General features: G+C 39.8%; 1 protein-coding gene across 8 annotated transcripts in view; it reads right to left on the reverse strand.

Moving 5' to 3' along the window:
• Positions 1-23,774, reverse strand: part of Chd1 (chromodomain-helicase-DNA-binding protein 1) — a 347,004-nt gene that overhangs the window by 205,243 nt on the left and 117,987 nt on the right. For 5 of the 8 annotated variants that reach the window (XM_071676943.1, XM_071676937.1, XM_071676938.1 and 2 more), the window contains exons 8-9: positions 14,570-14,727; positions 9,806-9,935 (exon numbers count right to left, since the gene is read on the reverse strand). In XM_071676943.1, coding sequence (XP_071533044.1) covers positions 9,806-9,935; positions 14,570-14,727 — 288 coding nt within the window. The remainder of the gene's footprint in view (positions 1-9,805; positions 9,936-14,569; positions 14,728-23,774) is intronic. The other 3 variants (XM_071676941.1, XM_071676940.1, XM_071676942.1) reach the window with 1 other exon arrangement.

The following is a 23,774-nucleotide window of genomic DNA, read 5'->3' on the forward strand; positions in this document are numbered from 1 at the left end:
CATCCAAAAGTCTCTCTTTCATGCACCTATCAATTAACATGTAATCCAATAATGGTCTTTGGCCATCTCTCCTACTTACATATGTATACTTATGTATATCTCTCTTTTTAAACCAGGTAATCCCAATCACCAGTCCCTTTTCAGCACACAAATCTACAAGCTCTTCACCATTTTCATTTACAACACTGAACACCCCATGTACACCAATCATAACCTCAACTGCCACATTACTCACCTTTGCATTCAAATCATCCATCACTATAATCTGGTCTCGTGCATCAAGGCTGCTAACACACTTACTCAGCTGTTCTCAAAACACTTGCCTCTCATGATCTTTCTTCTCATGCTCAGGTGCATAGGCACCAATAATCACCCATCTCTCTCCATCCACTTTCAGTTCTACCCATATCAATCTAGAGTCTACTTTCTTACACTCTATCACATACTCCCACAACTCTTGCTTCTGGAGTAGTGCTACTCCTTCCTTTGCTCTTGTCCTCTCACCAACCCCTGACTTTACTCCCATGACATTCCCAAACCACTTTCCCCCTTTACCCTTGAGCTTCATTTCACTCACAGCCAAAATATCCAAGTTCCTTTCCTCAAACACAGTTTTTTCTCATCTTGGTTACATTCACACACATTTACACACCCCAATCTGAGCCTTCGAGGAAGATGAGCACTCCCCGCATGAATCCTTCCATTTCTCCTTTTAGAAAGTTAAAATACAAGGATGGGAGGGTTAGCCCCCCCCCCCCCTCCCGTCCCCTTTAGTTGCCTTCTACAATATGCGGGGAATGCATGGGAAGTATTCTTTCTCCCCTTTCCCCTGTATAATACAGAAAATCTACAAAGTTGTCCTCTACATCTCTTATGACCATCCCAACCTCATATCTTTTTAGCTTTAATTTTTCATTCATTTTTCCTGACTGAAAATATTTGCTTGGAAACTGGTTCTTGCAATATCTTCTAGAATTCAAAAAAAAAAAAAAAAAAGAAAAAAAAAAAATGTTGCAAAATTTCAAAGCTACAATCATGTACAATGTATACTACAACAAGAACATGTATTTCTGAAAGACAATCACATACACAAATGCATTATCATTTCTTTCAAACAAGATCTGTACATATGTATTTGCAAATAATGAGAGCACATCAGGAAATCAATACTATGAAGTGCTTACACTAATAAGAACAATCATAGGATTTCTAACTTTGGGGATTTTCTGTAATCTGTAAATCAATTAATATTACACGAAAGATTGAACATAATAAAATGAAGCACGAATGTGATGTTATTTATATCTATCATTATCTCTGACACCTGTTCCCTCCTGAACTCCCTAAAGGGAGTGGCCAGACAATAGTTTCTATAACTAGTGAACTCCTGTGATGCTTCTTAGCCTTTATTGACTCATCCTTAACAGGTCACTGAGATAGAGCAATCATAGTATTTGCAGAGGCTCCAAACTAATGTTCCAACTGACTCCTCCTACCAAATGCTCCTACCTAATGTTCCTATCTACTACTTCTACCAAAAGTTTCTACCTACTGCTCATGCATAAATATTCCTACCTACTTCTGCAATCTATTATTCCTACCATTTTGCCAAAAGGCAGGGCTAGCGCAGAGGGCTCACTGCAGTTACAAAGAATGAGCGGCGTGAGTCAAGAGTTGTCAAGTGTTATGTGAGACAAGGGCAGATTCTATGTTTGTGGACAGAATGCCACTAGTCCATGTGGCATAAATAAGACAGCTACTTGGATCAGAGGAATGCAATTCGAAAACCAATGAAGTGCTGGTTTACTTTGTAGCTGTTACTAACCCTCCTGATACCATGGGGGTAGTACTGGTAACATAACTTCTTGGGTGTTGGCTGCCTACCAACCTCTACTTACCTATTCAATATGCCAAATAAGTTACAAACATGCTTTGAAACATACATCAAAATAAATGAAAAATTTGTGTATATGAAACAATTCCCTATAAAGACTAGAGCTGACAGTAATGAGCAAAAGAGCTGGGTACTTCTAAATTTCATAATCAAATGATATGAAGCTAAAATTACACTATCGATCAAAACAGAATAATTCTTGAACATCTTGTACTCACATAATGAAGGTGAAGAAATCCATCTGCAGGATATTTACTTACATATGCTTACTCATGAGTTTGAAAATTCTCTGACTTTTCCCTGACCTACTGTAATATTTCTATAAATTGTGCAAAGTGCCCTCACTTTTCCCCAACTTGGGGAATACTGAAGGGTAGTGTGGTGGTACTAAATAGATTATTCTCATCTTACTGATCACTTTAATAGATATTATCATTATTATTATCATTTTGCTTTGTCGCTGTCTCCCATGTTAACGAGGTAGCACAAGGAAACAGACGAAAGAACGGCCCAACCCAGCCACACACACATGTATATACATACACGTCTACACGCGCAAATATACATACCTATACACCTCAGCGTATACATGTATATACACACACAGACATATATACAAATGTACATAATTCATACTGTCTGCCTTTATTCATTCCCATCGCCACTCAGCCACACATGAAATAACAACCCCCTCCCCCTTATGTGTGCGTGGTAGCGCTAGGAAAAAACAAAGGCCACATTTGTTCACACTCAGTCTCTAGCTGTCATGTAATAATGCACCGACACCACAGCTCCCTTTCCACATCCAGGCACCACAGAACATTCCATGGTTTACCCCAGACGCTTCACATGCCCTGATTCAATCCATTGACAGCACGTCGACCCCAGTGTACCACATCGTTCCAATTCACTCTATTTCTTGCACGCCTTTCACTCTCCTGTATGTTCAGGCCCATATCACTCAAAATCTTTTTCACTTTATCTTTCCACCTCCAATTTGGTCTCCCACTCCTCCTCGTTCCCTCCACCTCCGACACATATATCCTCTTGGTCAATCTTTCCTCACTCATTCTCTCCATGTGACCAAAACATTTCAAAACACCCTCTTCTGCTCTCTCAACCACACTCTTTTTATTGCCACACATCTCTCTTACCCTATTATTACTTACTCGATCAAACCACCTCACACCACATATTGTCCTCAAACATCTCATTTCCAACACATCCACTCCCCTCCGCACGACTCTATCCATATCCCATGCCTCGCAACCATATAACATTGTTGGAACCACTATTCCTTCAATCATACCCATTTTCGCTTTTCGAGATAATGTCCTCGACTTACACACATTCTTCAACACTCCCAAAATTTTCGGCCCCTCCCCCACCCTATGATTCACTTCCGCTTCCATGGTTCCATCCGCTGCCAAATCCACTCCCAGATATCTAAAACACTTCACTTCCTCCAGTTTTTCTCCATTCAAACTTACCTCCCAATTGACTTGACCCTCAACCTTACTGTACCTAATAACCTTGCTCTTATTCACGTTTACTCTTAGCTTTCTTCTTTCACACACTTTACCAAACTCAGTCACCTGCTTCTGCAGTTTCTCACACGAATCAGCCACCAGTGCTGTGTCATCAGCGAACAATAACTGACTCACTTCCCAAGCTTGCTCATCCACAACAGACTGCATACTTGCCCCTCTTTCCAAAACTCTTGCATTCACCTCCCTAACAACCCCATCCACAAACAAATTAAACAACCATGGAGACATCACACATCCCTGCCACAAACCTACATTCACTGAGAACCAATCACTTTCCTCTCTCCCTACATGTACACATGCCGTACATCCTCGATAAAAACTTTTCACTGCTTCTAACAACTTGCCTTCCACACCATATATTCTTAATACCTTCCACAGAGCATCTCTATCAACTCTATCATATGCCTTCTCCAGATCCATAAATGCTACATACAAATCCATTTGCTTTTCTAAGTATTTCTCACATATATTCTTCAAGGCAAACACCTGATCTACACATCCTCTACCACTTCTGAAACCACACTGCTCTTCCCCAATCTGATGCTCTGTACATGCCTTCATCCTCTCAATCAATACCCTCCCATATAATTTCCCAGGGATACTCAACAAACTTATACCTCTGTAATTTGAGCACTCACTTTTATCCCCTTTGCCTTTGTACAATGGCACTATGCAAGCATTCCGCCAATCCTCAGGCACCTCACCATGAGTCATACATACATTAAATAACCTTACTAACCAGTCAACAATACAGTCACCCCCTTTTTTAATAAATTCCACTGCAATACCATCCAAACCCGCTGTCTTGCTGGCTTTCATCTTCTGCAAAGCTTTTACTACCTCTTCTGTGTTTACCAAATCATTCTCCCTAACCCTCTCACTTTGCACACCACCTCGACCAAAACACCTTATATCTGCCACTCTATCATCAAACACATTCAACAAACCTTCAAAATACTCACTCCATCTCCTTTTCATATCACCACTACTTGTTATTACCTTCCCATTAGCCCCTTCACCTATGTTTCCATTTTAATTGATATTGGTAACAGAGCAGAGCAAGCACTAACTGCATGTAATTTAAGCCTTAGAGTGACAGAATTACATAAATGACTAATTCAGTACAGAGTGATCAGATATCATGTTTGTAAAGGATGCTGCATTTTAAGATGTTTTACAAAGTAACCAACAGTTCATAGTGAAGGCATAGACTGATTAGGCCAAATGAGGCAGTTAACAGCGGGTGGTGCAGGTTCAGAGTGACTAAAAGCCTGATGCTACAATCTCCAAAGTGACTTACCAACTCCTTTTGTACATTCATATGTTTTAGAAGTAATACAGTAACTCAGTTTAAGGTGTTGAATGGTGCTTTTAGCTCTGCATGTACTTGTAACTTAGTGTTTCTTATATGGTGTACATTGCAGAAAGATTGTAATCTGTATATGGCTTTTCTTAATTCAAAGTTGATATCTCATGTACAGCATGATTGCATATACTTATCAGGTCATACTTTATGATCCACTTTATAAATGAAGAATGTAAAAGACTTTTCTTGAGATCCAGAGGCTACAGGACGCTAATCAAGGTTCTCATTCTCTATTCACCTTAATAGGTGTATGAAACCAGACATTCCATGTATATGATACATCCTTTTTGCATATATCATCCAAATGTATAGCCTGTACATTATATATATTTTTTTTTTTTTTTTTTTTTTTATACTTTGTCGCTGTCTCCCGCGTTTGCGAGGTAGCGCAAGGAAACAGACGAAAGAAATGGCCCAACCCCCCCCCCCATACACATGTACATACACACGTCCACACACGCAAATATACATACCTACACAGCTTTCCATGGTTTACCCCAGACGCTTCACATGCCTTGCTTCAATCGACTGACAGCACGTCAACCCCGGTATACCACATTGATCCAATTCACTCTATTCCTTGCCCGCCTTTCACCCTCCTGCATGTTCATGCCTCGATCACACAAAATCTTTTTCACTCCATCTTTCCACCTCCAATTTGGTCTCCCACTTCTCCTCATTCCCTCCACCTCCAACACATATATCATCTTGGGTCAATCTTTCCTCACTCATTCTCTCCATGCGCCCAAACCATTTCAAAACACCCACTTCTGCTCTCTCAACCACGCTCTTTTTATTTCCACACATCTCTCTTACCCTTACGTTACTTACTCGATCAAACCACCTCACACCACACATTGTCCTCAAACATCTCATTTCCAGCACATGCACCCTCCTGCGCACAACCCTATCCATAGCCCACGCCTCGCAACCATACAACATTGTTGGAACCACTATTCCTTCAAACATACCCATTTTTGCTTTCCGAGATAATGTTCTCGACTTCCACACATTCTTCAAGGCCCCCAGGATTTTCGCCCCCTCCCCCACCCTATGATCCATTTCCGCTTCCATGGTTCCATCCGCTGCCAGATCCACTCCCAGATATCTAAAACACTTTACTTCCTCCAGTTTTTCTCCATTCAAACTTACCTCCCAATTGACTTGACCCTCAACCCTACTGTACCTAATTACCTTGCTCTTATTCACATTTACTCTTAACTTTCTTCTTTCACACACTTTACCAAACTCAATCACCAGCTTCTGCAGTTTCTCACATGAATCAGCCACCAGCACTGTATCATCAGCGAACAACAACTGACTCACTTCCCAAGCTCTCTTATCCCCAACAGACTTCATCTTTTCTTTTCTTTCAAACTGTTCGCCATTTCCCGCATTAGCGAGGTAGCGTTAAGAACAGAGGACTGGGCCTTTGCAGAGGACTGGGCCTTTTCCCTGGGGATAGGGGACAAAGAATACTTCCCACGTATTCCCTGCGTGTCGTAAAAGGCGACTAAAAGGGGAGGGAGCGGGGGGCTGGAAATCCTCCCCTCTCGTTTTTTTTTTTTTTTTTTTTTTTTTTTTTTTTTTTTCCAAAAGAAGGAACAGAGAATTGGGCCAACAGACTTCATACTTGCCCCTCTTTCCAAAACTCTTGCATTCACCTCCCTAACAACCCCATCCATAAACAAATGAAACAACCATGGAGACATCACACATCCCTGCCACAAACCTACATTCACTGAGAACCAATCACTTTCCTCTCTTCCTACACGTACACATGCCTTACATCCTCAATAAAAACTTTTCACTGCTTCTAACAACTTGCCTCCCACACCATATATTCTTAATACCTTCCACAGAGCATCTCTATCAACTCTATCATATGCCTTCTCCAGATCCATAAATGCTACATACAAATCCATTTGCTTTTCTAAGTATTTCTCACATACATTCTTCAAAGCAAACACCTGATCCACACATCCTCTGCCACTTCTGAAACCACACTGCTCTTCCCCAATCTGATGCTCTGTACATGCCTTCACCCTCTCAATCAATACCCTCCCATATAATTTACCAGGAATACTCAACAAACTTATCCCTCTGTAATTTGAGCACTCACTCTTATCCCCTTTGCCTTTGTACAAAGGCACTATGCACGCATTCCACCAATCTTCAGGTACCTCACCATGAGTCATACATACATTAAATAACCTTACCAACCAGTCAACAATACAGTCACCCCCTGTTTTAATAAATTCAACTGCAATACCATCCAAACCTGCTGCCTTGCCGGCTTTCATTTTCCGCAAAGCTTTTACTACCTCTTCTCTGTTTACCAAATCATTTTCCCTAACCCTCTCACTTTGCACACCACCTCAACCAAAACACCCTATATCTGCCACTCTATCATCAAACACATTCAACAAACCTTCAAAATACTCACTCCATCTCCTTCTCACATCACCACTACTTGCTATCACCTCCCCATTAGCCCCTTCACTGAAGTTCCCATTTGCTCCCTTGTCTTACGCACTTTATTTACCTCCTTCCAAAAATCTTTTTATTCTCCCTAAAATTTAATGATACTCTCTCACCCAAACTCTCATTTGCCCTCTCTTTCACCTCTTGCACCTTTCTCTTGACCTCCTGTCTCTTTCTTTTATACATCTCCCACTCATTTGCATTTTTTCCCTGCAAAAATCGTCCAAATGCCTCTCTCTTCTCTTTCACTAATAATCTTACTTCTTCATCCCACCACTCACTACCCTTTCTAATCAACCCACCTCCCGCGCTTCTCATGCCACAAGCATCTTTTGCGCAAGCCATCACTGCTTCCCTAAATACATCCCATTCCTCCCCCACTCCCCTTACCTCCTTTGTTCTCACCTTTTTCCATTCTGTACTCAGTCTCTCCTGGTACTTCCTCACACAAGTCTCCTTCCCAAGCTCACTTACTCTCACCATTCTCTTCACCCCAACATTCTCTCTTCTTTTCTGAAAACCCATACAAATCATATATGTTTTTTTTTATTATTTTTTCTTTGTCGCTGTTTCCCGCGTTTGCGAGGTAGCGCAAGGAAACAGACAAAAGAAATGGCCCAACCCACCCCCATACACATGTATATACATACACGTCCACACACGCAAATATACATACCCATACATCTCAATGTACACATATATTTACACACACAGACACATACACACACACACATGCACACAATTCACACTGTCTGCCTTTATTCATTCCCATCGCAACCTTGCCACACATGGAATAACATCCCCCTCCCCCTCATGTGTGCGAGTTAGTGCTAGGAAAAGACAACAAAGGCCCCATTCGTTCACACTCAGTCTCTAGCTGTCATGCAATAATGCCCAAAACCACAGCTCCCTTCTCACATCCAGGCCCCACAGAAACTTTCCATGGTTTACCCCAGACGTTTCACATGCCCTGATTCAATCCATTGACAGCACGTCGACCCAGGTATACCACATCGATCCAATTCACTCTACTCCTAACCCGCCTTTCACCCTCCTGAATGTTCAGGCCCCGATCACTCAAAATCTTTTTCCCTCCATCTTTCCACCTCCAATTTGGTCTCCCACTTCTCCTCGTTCCCTCCACCTCCGACACATATATCCTCTTGGTCAATCTTTCCTCACTCATTCTCTCCATATGCCCAAACCATTTCAAAACACCCTCTTCTGCTCTCTCAACCATGCTCTCTTTATTTCCACACATCTCTCTTACCCTTACATTACTTACTCAAACCACCTCACACCACACATTGTCCTCAAACATCTCATTTCCAGCACATCCACCCTCCTGCACACAACTCTATCCATAGCCCACCCTCGCAACCATACAACATTGTTGGAACCACTATTCCTTCAAACATACCCATTTTTGATTTCCAAGATAATGTTCTCGACTTCCACACATTCTTCAAGGCTCCCAGGACTTTTCGCCCCCTCCCCCACCCTATGATTCACTTCCGCTTCCATGGTTCCATCCGCTGCCAGATCCACTCCCAGATATCTAAAACACTTCACTTCCTCCAATTTATCTCCATTCAAACTTACCTCCCGATTGACTTGTACCTCAATCCTACTGTACCTAATAACCTTGCTCTCATTCACAATTACTCTTAGCTTTCTTCTTCCACACACTTTACAAAACTCTGTCACAAGCTTCTGCAGTTTCTCACCTGAATCAGCCACCAGCACTGTATCATCAGCGAACAACAATTGACTCACTTCCCAAGCCCTCTCATCCACAACAGACTGCATACTTGCCCCTCTCTCCAAAACTCTTGCATTCAACTCCCTAACAACCACATCCATTAACAAATTAAACAACCATGGAGACATCATGCACCCCTGCCGCAAACCTACCTTCACTGAGAACCAATCACTTTCCTCTCTTCCTACTTGTACACATGCCTTACATCCTTGATAAAAACTTTTCACAGCTTCTAGCAACTTGCCTCCCACACCATATACCATATACTATGCATGCATGCATTCTGCCAATCCTTAGGCATTTCACCTTGAGCCATACATACATTGAATATCCTCACCAACCAGTCAACAACACAGTCACCCTCTTTTTCAATAAATTCCACTGCAATACCATCCAAACCCGCCGCCTTGCTGGCTTTCATCTTCCACAAAGCTTTCACTACCTCTTCTCTGTTTACCAAATCATTCTCCCTGACCCCTCTCACTTTGCACACCACCTCAACCAAAACACCCTATATCTGCCACTCTATCATCTAACACATTCAACAAACCTTCAAAATACTCACTCCATCTCCTTCTCACATCACCACTACTTGTTATTACCTTCCCATTAGCCACTTCACCTATGTTCCCATTTTAATTGATATATATAACTTTAACAGATACATATATGAAACATATAGAAAAACATGGAAAAAGAGACAATAAATGTCATGTGTGAATATCACATGAAAAGAAAGCTCTACTAACTTGTTCATTAAATCTAGCAATGACAATATCCTCCAACTCCCATGTTGCTTCTGCGTATGGAAGGTTCTCCCACTTCACATAATAATAATGGTTTTCATTTTCCTCAGCTTCTGCAAATATTCTCTCTGCCCTGTAAAAATCATCAACAGTATGAGGGAAAAGAACATTTTCAAAAAAGAGTTTACTGTAGTTAAAAGTGCCTTATCTAATAAAATCAAAGCAGCCTTTTCTTACAATTATACTGCAAATGAGCAATCTTCCCAGTACCTGTACATCTACTTACTGATCTATTGCACACACAATTAGTACTGAGGACTGCCTGCCCATAAAGCTTGAAATATCTTATGAAGATTTACACATATTTTCTGACACTTTTCATATTCAATCAAAATCTTCTATTCTAAAAATACTGAATAATTACAAATGGAATTTTCCTCATTAGCTTCTGGACACTAACAAAAATGTTTTTTCTTTCTTTCACTCAATACATACTGCCAGAAACCTGAGTACAATAATCACATGTATACAATGGTATATTATTCCTTGGGTAGGGGAGAAAGAATTCTACCTCTGTATTCTCTATGTGTTGTAGAATGCAACTAAAGTGCACAGGAATGGGGGCCTGGAAACCCCTTTCTCGTATTTCAATTTCTAAAAGACGGAACAGAAGAAGGAGCTAAGCATGGAGTGCTTATCCTCCTCGAAGGCTCAGGATGCGATATCTATGATGTGTGTGGATGTAACCAAGACGGGAAGAGAGATGTTTGAGAAAAGGAACCTGGATGTTCTGCTTTGAGTGAAATAAAACCCAATAGCAAAGGGGAAGAATGGCTGTGAAATGTCTTAAGAGTAAAGTCAAGAACTGGTGAAAGGACAAGAGCTAAGGAAGGACTAGTACTACTCCTGAAGCAGGAGTTGTGGAAGTGTGAAAAAGTATAATGAAGTAAATTCTACATAGAAATGGGTATTAATGAAAGTGAATGGCAAGAGATGGGTGATAAATAGTGTTTATGCACCTGGCTATAAGAAAAAAACCATGAGGCAAGTTTTTTGGAGCAGCTTGGTGAATGTGTCACCAGCTTTGATGTAAAAGACCAGGTATTAGTGATGGGTGATTTGAATACAAGTGATAGTTATGAAGCAATTGAGGGTATAATTGGGAGTCACAGGGTATTCAGTACTAAGAATGGAAATAGTGAAAAGTTGTAGAGCTGTATGCTGAAATGGACTGGTGATCAGGAATACCTGGTTTAAAAAAGGACATACACAAACACATGTATGTGAGTAGGAGAGAAGGTCAGTGACCATTAATGGATTACATGTTAATTGATAGGTGTGCACAAGAGAGACTTCTGGGTGCAAAATATGTTATGGGAAGCTGAGGGGATGTCTGGTGAAGGCAAGGGTAAAGATTTGTAAAGTAGAGGTTTTCAGAAATGAGGAAACAGTATATGTGAGAACAGAGTGGTGAGAATAAAAGAGCTTGGAAAAGAGACTTGTGTAAAGAATTACCAGGAGAGATTGAGTGTAGAACTGCAAAAGGTGAGAGTAAATGCAGCAAGGGGAGTGAGGGAGGAATGGGAGGTATCTAGGGAAGCTGTGTTGGCACGTGCAAGAGCTACATGTGGCATACAAAAGGTGCGAGGTTGAAGATTATAAAAGGTAGAAAGGGGTGAGATGAAGTAAAGTTGCTGGTGAAAGAATAAAAAGAAGCATTTGGGCTGTAATTACAGGGGAGGCATGCAAATGACTGGGTGATGCATAAGAAAAACACATATAAGCAAAAGCAGCAGGTCAAAAGGAGGGAGCAGGGGTTGAAAAATAGTGGATGGTATTACAGCCAAATATCTTAAGGAGGGGGGTGGCTGAGCTGTTGATTGGTTTGTTAAGGGAATAAGAATGAGCGCTCAAATTACAAAGGTATAAGTTTGTTGAGTATTCCTGGGAAATTATATGGGAGGGTATTGATTGAGAGGGTGAAGGCATGTACAGAGCATCAGATTGGGGAAGAGCAGTGTGGTTCCATAAGTGGTAGAGGATGTGTGGATCAGGTGTTTGCTTTGACGAATGTATGTGAGAAATGCTTAGAAAAGCAAATGGATTTGTATGTAGCATTTATGGATCTGGAGAAGGCATATGATAGAGATGCTCTGTGGAAGGTACTAAGAATTTATGGTGTGGGAGGCAAGTTGTTAGAAGCAGTGAAAAGTTTTTATCGAGGATGTAAGGCATGTGTACGTGTAGGAAGAGAGGAAAGTGATTCGTTCTCAGTGAATGTAGGTTTGCAACAGGGGTGTGTGATATCTCCATGGTTGTTTCATTTGTTTATGGATGGGGTTGTTAGGGAGGTGAATGCAAGAGTTTTGGAAAGAGGGGCAAGTATGAAGTCTGTTGGGGATGAGAGAGCTTGGGAAGTGAGTCAGTTGTTGTTCGCTGATGATACAGCGCTGGTGGCTGATTCATGTGAGAAACTGCTGAAGCTGGTGACTGAGTTTGGTAAAGTGTGTGAAAGAAGAAAGCTAAGAGTAAATGTGAATAAGAGCAAGGTAATTAGGTACAGTAGGGTTGAGGGTCAAGTCAATTGGGAGGTAAGTTTAAATGGAGAAAAACTGGAGGAAGTAAAGTGTTTTAGATATCTGGGAGTGGATCTGGCAGCGGATGGAACCATGGAAGCGGAAGTGGATCATAGGGTGGGGGAGGGGGCGAAAATCCTGGGAGCCTTGAAGAATGTGTGGAAGTCGAGAACATTATCTCGGAAAGCAAAAATGGGTATGTTTGAAGGAATAGTGGTTCCAACAATGTTGTATGGTTGCGAGGCGTGGGCTATGGATAGAGTTGTGTGCAGGAGGATGGATGTGCTGGAAATGAGATGTTTGAGGACAATGTGTGGTGTGAGGTGGTTTGATCGAGTAAGTAACGTAAGGGTAAGAGAGATGTGTGGAAATAAAAAGAGCGTGGTTGAGAGAGCAGAAGAGGGTGTTTTGAAATGGTTTGGGCACATGGAGAGAATGAGTGAGGAAAGATTGACCAAGAGGACATATGTGTCGGAGGTGGAGAGAACGAGGAGAAGTGGGAGACCAAATTGGAGGTGGAAAGATGGAGTGAAAAAGATTTTGTGTGATCGGGGCCTGAACATGCAGGAGGGTGAAAGGAGGGCAAGGAATAGAGTGAATTGGATCAATGTGGTATTCCAGGGTTGACGTGCTGTCAGTGGATTGAATCAGGGCATGTGAAGCGTCTGGGGTAAACCATGGAAAGCTGTGTAGGTATGTATATTTGCATGTGTGGACGTATGTATATACATGTGTATGGGGGTGGGTTGGGCCATTTCTTTCGTCTGTTTCCTTGCGCTACCTCGCAAACGCGGGAGACAGCGACAAAGCAAAAAAAAAAAAATATATATATATATATAATATATATATATATATATATATATATATATATATATATATATATATATATATATATATATATATATATATATAAACTTTTCACTGCTTCTAGCAAGTTGCCTCCCACACCATATACTCTTAATACCTTCCACAGAGCATCTCTGTCAACTCTTATCATATGCCTTCTCCAGATCCATAAATACTACATACAAATCCATTTGTTTTTCTAAGTATTTCTCACATTCTTCAAAGCAAACTCCTGATCCACTCATCCTCTACCACTTCTGAAACCACACTGCTCTTCCCCAATCTGAAGCTCTGTACATGCTTTCACCCTATCAATCAATATCTTCCCATATGATTTCCCAGGAATACTCAACAAACTTATACCTCTAATTTTAACACTCACCTTTATCCCCTTTGCCATCTCGGAAGTTCAAAATGAACATCTGACTTAGTTATTAATATGGTAAATTGTATTATTTATATTTTTCTATACAGTTCTTTTTAGTAGGTTCATGCCTAATTCATTAACTAAACATAAGGTATAGATTTTTAAACAATAATGGAAATGCGGTTGGTACAGTAGAACATTTACATTATAGGCGAGGCAAGGCAAGTTATCATATTTCACTTAAACCAATACTTTTTTCAGAGAATGATTCCGTATATTGTTTTTATCTGTACTTTACAATTATGTTTTTCATATAGTTTTCTCCAGAAGGTTCTTCAATAATGCTTGAACCAATGAATATCTTCATATATGGTAAAATCCCTGGGGATAGGGGATTAAGAATACTTCCCACGTATTCCCTGCATGTCGTAGAAGGCGACTAAAAGGGGAGGGAGCGGGGGGCTGGAAATCCTCCCCTCTCGTTTTTTTTTTTTTAATTTTCCAAAAGAAGGAACAGAGGGGGCCAGGTGAGGATATTCCGAAAAAGGCCCAGTCCTCTGTTCTTAACGCTACCTCGCTAATGCGGGAAATGGCGAATAGTTTGAAAAAAAAAAAAAAAAAATATAATATATATATATATATATATATATATATATATATATATATATATATATATATATATATATATATATATATGCACATGTGTGTGCATGTATATATATATATATAAGTGTGTATATGAGTGGATGGGTCTTTCTTTGTATGTTTCCTGGCACTACCCTGCAAGTGCAGGAAATGGCAATCAAGTATAATAAAATAATACTATTGTTCAATATCCTTTATCAATACCTTTCTTCAATTTGCAGTCTAGATGTTATGATATGATCTGAATATCCTTGTATTTGCATAATTACCATTCACTTTTTATTATGATTTGCTAATCTGGTATGAGACTTAAGTAATTCTTGATGGACTAACCTGATATGAGACTGGTGTAATTCCTTTTCTAATTCAGACTGAATCTCCATGTACTCTACTTCTTCTGGGGATGCTTGCTGCCGCCAGAGGTTCATGTCCTCCAATTTCCGCAGGTAATTCTCCACCTTCTTCATACCTTTGACCTGAAATGCATTGTACTGGTCCGCAAAGGGAAGCATCATTAATAAACATTACACACTTGATCAGAGCACAACAGAGGGGGATTTTCAACTGTGATACTTAAATGAACTGCAAGCTCAACATCTACTGAAAGGATTATTAGCCAAAAAATTACTTGTCAAATACCACTGCTTTGTAAGTAGCAAAACTGTGTGCCACAAGGCCTGTAAATATCCTAAAATGATGCAAAAATGCAGATGCTAAGAGACATTTGGTACGAAGTACAAACTTGTCCTGCTTGTGAAACATAATAATTCACATTAATCAACTCCACCCGCTTTCTAAATTGAGAAACTTTTACTAAGTTTTGACAAAAGTATACAGTAAACCACAAAGTCAAATCTCCATCAGAATGTTTTTTCTCTTGGTTTATGCTGCTGTCACATTGCTGTATGATATTGAAAATAGAAAATTTTCATACTAGTTTACTCTTTCTTGCATTAGCAAGACAGAGCCAGGAAAAGATGATGAAATGGCCTCATTCACTCACATCCACTCTCTAGCAGTCATGTACAGTGCACCAAAAGCAGGGACCTCTATCCAAAACGAGGCACAACAGACCTTTCTGTTGTTTCCTCCAACTGCTTCACTTGCCCTGATTCAGTTCAATGACAGCATGTCACCCCATGAACCATACTGTCTCAATTTACTCTATCCCTTGGATGCCTCATACTCTCCTGCATGTTCAAGCCTCCAACACCCAAAGTATCCTTCTCTCTATCCTTTCATCTAACTCCTTCATTACCCCCTATTTCTATTTCACTCCACTTCAAAACTGCATAACTTCTTAGTAATCCTCTCCACATGTCAAAATCATTTCAGCATACTCTCTTCAGCTCTCATACATACTCCTATTACAAGCACATTTCTCTTTTACTTCATTTCCTACTGAAATCAAACCTCTGCACACAACATACTGTCTACAAACATTTCATTTCCAACAGGAAAAGGAAAGAGGTTTCAAATTTGCCCACCTTAGATGAGAGAAGAGTGAGGGGTGACCTAATCACAACCTTCAAGCTTTTCAAACAGACTGATAAAGTAGACAGGGAACATTTCTTCGAGAGGTGTTGGGATAGAACAACCCAACAACATAACATGATATTAACTATGAAACTTGCTAAAACAATTTCATAGTATAAGAGTGGTAAATGAATAGAATAAAACGAGTGAAAACAGAGCTAAAGCAGACATCATACAAAAATCTAAAAAAAAAAAAAACCCAGCTAAAGCAGAAATCATACAAAAACCTAAGAAGCTGTATGATAATGAAGATTTAAGGGATGGGGCTGAGTGTAAAACTCCCTCCACATAAAGTATAAATAGGTAATTTACATCCAAAAGTAATTCATTTACATGCTTATCTATCTATCTATCTATATCTCTGATGCCTGTTCCAACAGGAAATCCCACAAAGGGGTGGCCACAGCAACAGCATCTCCATAACTAAAGAACTCCAGTGCAACTTCTTAGTCTTTAGTGCCTCACCCTTAACAGGCCAAAGGGCAAGCTAGCGCAGTGTTTGCAGAGGTTCATACCTAATGTTTCTCATGACAACTTCTATCTAATGCTCCTACCTACTACTTTTACCAAGTGTTTCTACTAAATAGTCCTGCCTAAATGCTCCTACCTTCTACTTCTATCTACTGCTCCAACCATTTTGCCAAAAGGCAGGGCTAGCACACAGTGCACACAGCAGGAAAAACTTGAGTTATGAAGAATGAGCTGCATGAGTTAAGTTTTGTCAAGTGTTACATATGACAAGGAGAGACTGTATGTATGCGGAAATGAACACCAGCAGTCCATATGTTAGTAAAGCAGAAAGAAAAGACAGCTACCTGGGTCGGTGGAGAGCAACCTGATAACCATTCAAGTGCTGGCTACTACCTACACACACATAAAATCCACAAAACATGATCAAGATTACTATACCATCAAACACACCCATCTTTCCCCATCACAGACAATGATCTCTCCTTCCACACATTCCTTAATGTGCCTAGGACCTCCATTCCACTTCAGCTACAATGGTTCCATTTTCTGTCATGTCCACTCCCAAGTATCTAAAACTCTTCAATTTCAAGTTCTTTCCATTCTAACTCACATTCTAACAAATTTGTCTCTCTCCACTGTTAAATTATGAACCTTGCTTTTATTCATATTAACTTTCAACCTGAATTTCTTAAGAAAGGGGAGAGGTGACTCTGCTGCTGATTGGGTAGTTTGGATTTTCAATACATGCATGGATCATGGTGCAGTGACTGAGGATTGGCAGAATACCTGTATAGTGTCACTGTATAAAGGCAAAAGGAACAAAATTGGATGTTCAAATTATAAAGGTATTAGTTTGTTGATATGGACATGGGATGAGCAACAGAGCTCAAGACTCCAGGGTGTGGAAATGAATTATTTGAGAAAAGCATGTGGTATGACTTGGCAGAATAAAGAAAGTAATGAGGGGGTGAATGAGAGATTTGATATGGCAGAGAATGCAAAGGGAATGAGGTGTGGAGTGGCAGAATGGGTGAAACGTAATACTCTGAAGTGGTTAAGACATGTGCAAGATGGGGACTTTACAAGGAGAATGCATGATAGTCTGATTAAAAGAACTGGTATGAGAGGAAAATCACCTGAGGCATAAGGAAATAGAGTGGAGGAGTACTGCAGGGAAAGAAATGGGTAAAGAACACAAGGAATGGTGTATGAGAGGAAAGCATGAAAGGAATGGATATGTGAAGACTTTAGCTACTCTCTTGAAAGGTGTTCCCAGAAGGAATGGCCATCCAAGTTATAGACAAATAGATAGATTAGTTTGCTTAGTGTACCTAGTAAGATGGATAGGAGAGTGGTAACATGCACAGAGCATCAAACCAAATCTTAATTATGTTTCTTACATGGAAATGTGTATCAGGTGTTTGCTTTGAAGAATTTGTTTGAAACAGAATTAAGGGAACAGAAAGATCTGCACAGAGCTTTTATAGATCTGGAGAATGCTTATGAAATGGCTGGAGAGAGAGAGAGAGAGAGAGAGAGAGAGAGAGAGAGAGAGAGAGAGAGAGAGAGAGAGAGAGAGAGAGAGAGAGAGAGAGAGAGGTGAGGGAGGGGGAAGGGAGGGAGAGGGGGGACTGGATACTGAATGTGTGGAAATGAGGCTACTGTTTATTTGTTCTAGAAATTACCTTGTTAGGCTGCAAGAGGAAATTAGGTCTTTTGAAATAAGGAACAACTTGCAAAGTATGCATGGCACTGATCAGTCTTTACAGAACATAAGTTTTTAAAGATTGACCTGAGGTAAGGAAGAAAAATTAGATCCTTCAAAAGTAGATCTACATGAATTAATGAGATGAAACAATCAAAACCAATCCACTCTTTGAGCTAATTCAATTATAAGCAAAGTACAGGAGTTCAGGGCACTATTGAGCCAATTCAATTACAAGCAAAGTACAGGAGTTCACGGTGCTACTATTTTCTCAGTGTTCCAAAATCTAACAATGCATTCAGAGAGAGAGAGAGAGAGAGAGAGAGAGAGAGAGAGAGAGACAGAGAGAGAGAGAGAGAGAGAGAGAGAGAGAGAGAGAGAGAGAGAGAGAGAGAGAGAGAGAGAGAGAGAGAGAGACAGAGACAGAGAGACAGAGAGACAGAGACAGAGAGACAGAGACAGAGACAGAGAGAGAGAGAGAGAGAGAGACAGAGAGAGAGAGAGAGAGATGGTGAGTGAAGTGGAGTGAAGGGATATGAATGTGGGGGTTTTGAGAAGAGGAGCAGGTCTGCAGTTTGTTTGGGGCAGCGGGCCTGGGATGTGAATCAGTTACAGTTTGCTGATGACACAGCAATGATGGCACATTCATCTGAGAAACTGCAGAGTTTGGAAGTGCGTGTGAATGAGAAAATGTACTTCTCCTCCTGTATCAAACTGTCCTATGAAGTGCTTAGCCTTTAAATCTAAAGACTGAACCTTTAATACCATAACACAAAACAAAATGCCCTGACAATGTTAATGGGTAGATGGTTATTCTAAAAGTACCAAAAATCTTCATGCACATGATGAGTTAGTGCAGTTTGGTGTATCCAAAGCAACAAAATCTAAATTTTTCAATAATTAAATGTAAATAAAACTCTTAAAACTTTTCAATATCAAGTCACACAGAAGCTGAAAACAAAGGTAGACACATAAAAGAAACCTGAATAATTATTTTGCCAAATTAAAATCAATTTGAGTATCGAACAACAAAAGACTATTGTACAAAATGAAGCTTTTCCATTTCTGTCAGTCACAAAAATCATGGTAGATTTGCTTCAAACAATCCATGCACTGCACACATCCACAGACACACTCATACCTACACTTCTCTAAACAACACTCTCAATTCTGTTCTTATAATTTCCATTTGTTACTCTCTGCTGTTACTTATAATCACATGCTTTTGCCATTCCTCACATATAATTTTTTTTCTGTGCCCAACTGATTTTACAACTTCACTTCTCATTCAAAACAACCACAGAACACACATCAATTTTCCTAAATCCACATTTTGCCTAAACTTGAACTACACACCAACCTCTATACATGATAATTTCCAAGGCTTTTATTTCAGTAGGTGTCCTTCCTTGCAATCATGCAGATATCTGAATATAGCTAAAGTACAACCTGCTAACTAATGCAAGTGGAGTCCTGACAAACAAGGTTGGTTAAAGAAAGACTGAATCTATCAACTGAAACTAAAAAGACAAAAAGAGGAATAGTGAAATTCAGGGAAATACAAAGATAATAATAACCATGATTTACAAATGCTTTAAAAGAAATTTACTTAAAAGTCTGTCATACTTTCTAAAACTCAATACAACCCTTTAAGAATTAGTTTCAGCTCTATACACTAACCTACATGAATAATGCCGAGGTACTTAATTGACAAAAACAATGGGGTTACCCCATTCAGCAGTCAATATGATTCCAAATTCATCCACAAATGATTCAAGCTACCGAGCATCAGCTAATTATAAGCTTTGCAGAACAAAAGTGACCAATCCGGTAATATGGATACTCTGAAAAATGCATTTATTCTACCAACCCTTTGCAGCAGTTTTCATGACCCCAAGGTAAACCAAACAATTTTCATGACCCCAAGGTAAACCCAATTAGCTTCTTATACCTGACTTCCTTAGGAACAAGTCAGGACCAACCATGTTTTGTGCCATACGCCTTGGGATGAAGATTGCTGTATTTATTCCATTCAAATTGAAAGTTTCAAGGTGCATGCTGCATCACTTTTATTTATTTATGGCTTCTTTCAAGATAAGAAGATTTGTGTATCTGCTAAACCTAAATATCTCAAGTCTAGAAGAAAAAGAGTTAGAACATAATTGATTTCCAACTACAAAATAGACTCAACAAGCTTCAATATCATGACAAATCAATTACGAGGTTAGTATGTTCAAATTCAAGCTTCTTATTCTCAATAATATAATCAAAAGTCAGAAATGTAAGCAAATGAGCACCACAGAGAACAAAAAAGTAAAAGATTCACAAATGGCTCACAAAGTAACAATCAAACAAAGTGTCACCAGGATTATAATGCTGAGTTAGGTTCAGCTAAATGATGAATCAGCATTGTAATACCAAAGCCTGCATGAAGCACTGGGATTTAAACAATTCTCTGTTACAGATTCCAATACTCAAGATTTGCTACATCAAATTCAGATAGTTTTGAAGCACTCTAAAGCTAAGGTCATTCAGGGCATATTGGTGTACAAGCCCAAATCACAGGTCTAAAAGAAAATAAATAAAAGTGCAATGAAATCAGACTTTGAAAATGAAGGTCGAACTTGTCCTGACAATGTCAATTTTGAGGAGAAATAATTCCCTTCTTTTAAACCACTGATAACCCAATTGTGGCTTTTCTGAATGGTGGAATGGAATCAGTGTTCATTCTTCACTAGATGTGGTAATGGTGCATGGCCCCCTGTTATACAATTTTCCTATGACAAATAACAAATTGGCCTGTCCTAGATACAAATATGCAACATGATTAGAACAATCTTGGGTGGATGATATATCTGTGACTTAAAACTTCTAAGTCAATGCATGTTTGTTTAGGATGGCTTGAACCAACGCTCATTCAGCACACAGAATATAAACTTGATGGAAACAATGTGCTGGAGTTGCCCTCTGCCAGTGGCTAAGAAGTGGCACTGGAGTCTACTAGCTATGTGAGGGAGTAAATGGGATGTGCAACTGAGGGTGACGGCTCTGAATGATAACTGGGATGACGTAGGAGTAAAATGAGTGAGCTTGTGGAGAATCTGAAAAGTCATTGTTGGGATGTGCTGAGACTGGGGAAACCCATATCTCTGGGCAAGGTGTATGGAGTGAAAATGGAAATGGTGAATACATGTTGGGGGAGGGTGTGGAAAGAGGGGTGGTGTGGACGAGAATGAATGAAAAGCATTAAGGAAGAGGGAAAGATGTGCAATTGTGCTATCACCATGAATATGGGAGTGTGCTACAGAGAATGGATGGAATGATCAAGAATAGTAAGAGTGAAAGGCAAGATTGGTATAATTAAAAATGCAAGGTTGTGTACATACAGCAGTGAATATACCAGCTGTGCAAGGTTAGGATGAAATTAAGTATTTCTGGAGAAATTTGAATGAATGCATAAAGAGGTATGAGAAGGAGAGGAAGGTGGTTGTAAAGGATGATATGAATGAGAAGGTGGGATCTTGTGGATGTCTGTGATGAGAGTGGGATGCTCCTTGAAAAGGCCTTTTTTTCAGCACAAGATTATTCACACACACAACTGGGTGAGAAATGATGGAATAGAAGAATCAAAGAGTTAGACTGATTATGTGGCAGTGGATGAAAGGCTATAAAAGATTGTGCTCCATATTAGAGTTATGAAAGAATTCTTTGGAGATTCTGACCACTCTGCAGTTCCTGTGGAAGTAGGGATCAGGGGCAAGTGGATGTATGGCATAAGGAAGAATGGAGAGGTAAAAGTATTGGTACTGGAGATGATCTAATAAAAATATTCAAAATTATCGAAGGCCCTAATAATCTTGATCTACCAAGTTGCTCATTACTTGATTCATCTGATTTCATTCATGGTAATGGATAGAAACTCATAGGCAAACGTTTTATCTCCAATGAGGAAAAGTACCTTTTCTTCAAAAGGATAGTTGATATGTGGGACAATTTGCCAATTAGAGTTGCTGAAAGCAATACTAAAGATTTGACGCTGTTTCTTGTGGGGCGGGGTGGTGCTAGGAATCAATAAAGGTGAGCTAGTATGAATATGTACATGCGTATGTACGTTATTATGTGTATACGTGTGTGTGCATACATGTGTATGCGAGTGAATGGGTCTTTCTTCTTCTGTTTCCTGGCACTACCTCGCTAATGCGGGAAATGATCAAGTGTAATAAAGAAAAAATGTCAAAATTTGATAAATATTTCTCTTCAAGTCCACAACTTACATTATTTGTGCCTCCTTAGTCATACTGACAATTTGCAGGTTATCCTCTTTGATTTAAATGTATAGCTTCTAACTTTTCCCAACACTAATCTATGAGTTTCTGATATCTTCCACTATCACAAATAGCCTTGAAAGGACCTAATGGTCTACCGATGTTCGAATTCCTTTGTATAAAGGCATCAGTGGGTCCCTTAACAGAATAATGAAGCGAATAAAAGTAAGTATGGTAGTAAAGAAAGGATTAGGGGCAGCACAGTCCTGACTCTGAACTATCCAAATGAAACATGGACATGGAATGAGTTACAGAGGTCAAGAATCCAGGCTGTGGAAATGAGCTATTTGAGAGGACTTATGTAGTATGACAAGATGGAATGAAGAAAGACTTAAGGGGGTGTATGAGAGATCTGGTACAGCAGGATATGCAAATGCAATGCCATTTTGAGTGGCAGAGAGGGTGAAATGAAACACTTTGAGGTGGTTTAGACATGTAAAAAATATGCAAGACAAGAAATTTTAAAGGATATTGTATGATAGGAAGACCACCTGTCAAATGATGAAACAGAATGTAAAAGTTCTAGAGGAAAAGAAATGGGGCAAGAGTGCATGGAATGGTGTAAATGGATATGTGGAGGCACCAGAGACGAGTAGCTGAAGATAACACTGGCCTTCGTTTTAAATCTCTTTTTTCAAAGGTCAAAGTTTTTCAACTAATTTACGATACGTTTTGAGCACCGAATTAAAAAATGAGCCCCATTTTTCTCAATCAGGTCAGGTTTTTTTAAGATATGCTAGATTTGAAAAAGTTCTGATGTCTCCATTGGTAATACTGAACTGGCCTTTATGAAAGATGTTTTTGTCCTAACTTCTCATGGGTGCCTTTAAAATAACCTATTTTTCTTCATTTCAGATCTAAATTGATACTACAATGAATTGAAAGTGTAAGAACCACCCTTGCAGATTCTGCTATATCTGTGGAAAGGTGATTCTTTTGGACTGCCAAGCAGAATTACACATTTTGTGAAGAAGTCATATCTTGCTTACTTTGGAGTAAAACTTGGTGACTAAGGTAAACCATTTGCCCCTCATATTTGTTGCAAAACATGGGTTCAAAACCTACAGAATTGGAGGAACAAAACAAAGAAGAGTATGCCATTTGGTGCTCCGACAGTGTGGAGGGAAGGGAAAGATCATACCACAGACTTTTATTTCTGCATGACAGATCTGCAGGGAATCGATCGCAAGAATAAGCATCATGTTCATTATCCAGATGTTCCATCAACAATAAAACCAGTCCCACATGGTCCAGGCATTCCTATTCCTGAACCTGATGTCAACATGGAATCATTGTCCAAATCCAAAGCTGGAGATGTGACCGATGAAGATAAGTCTGGTACATTTGGGCCAGGAGAGGAGGACCAACCAATGCCACTGAGCCAAGCTGAGCTCAATGATCTGACACGAGACTTGAACCTGTCCAAGGAGTCTGCTCAGCTGTTAGATTTGCGCCTTCATGAGAAATGTCTGTTGGCACCAGAGACAACGTTCTTTTGGTA

This window comes from Panulirus ornatus, chromosome 24 (genome assembly GCF_036320965.1).
Source record: "Panulirus ornatus isolate Po-2019 chromosome 24, ASM3632096v1, whole genome shotgun sequence".
Classification (NCBI taxonomy): domain Eukaryota; kingdom Metazoa; phylum Arthropoda; class Malacostraca; order Decapoda; family Palinuridae; genus Panulirus; species Panulirus ornatus.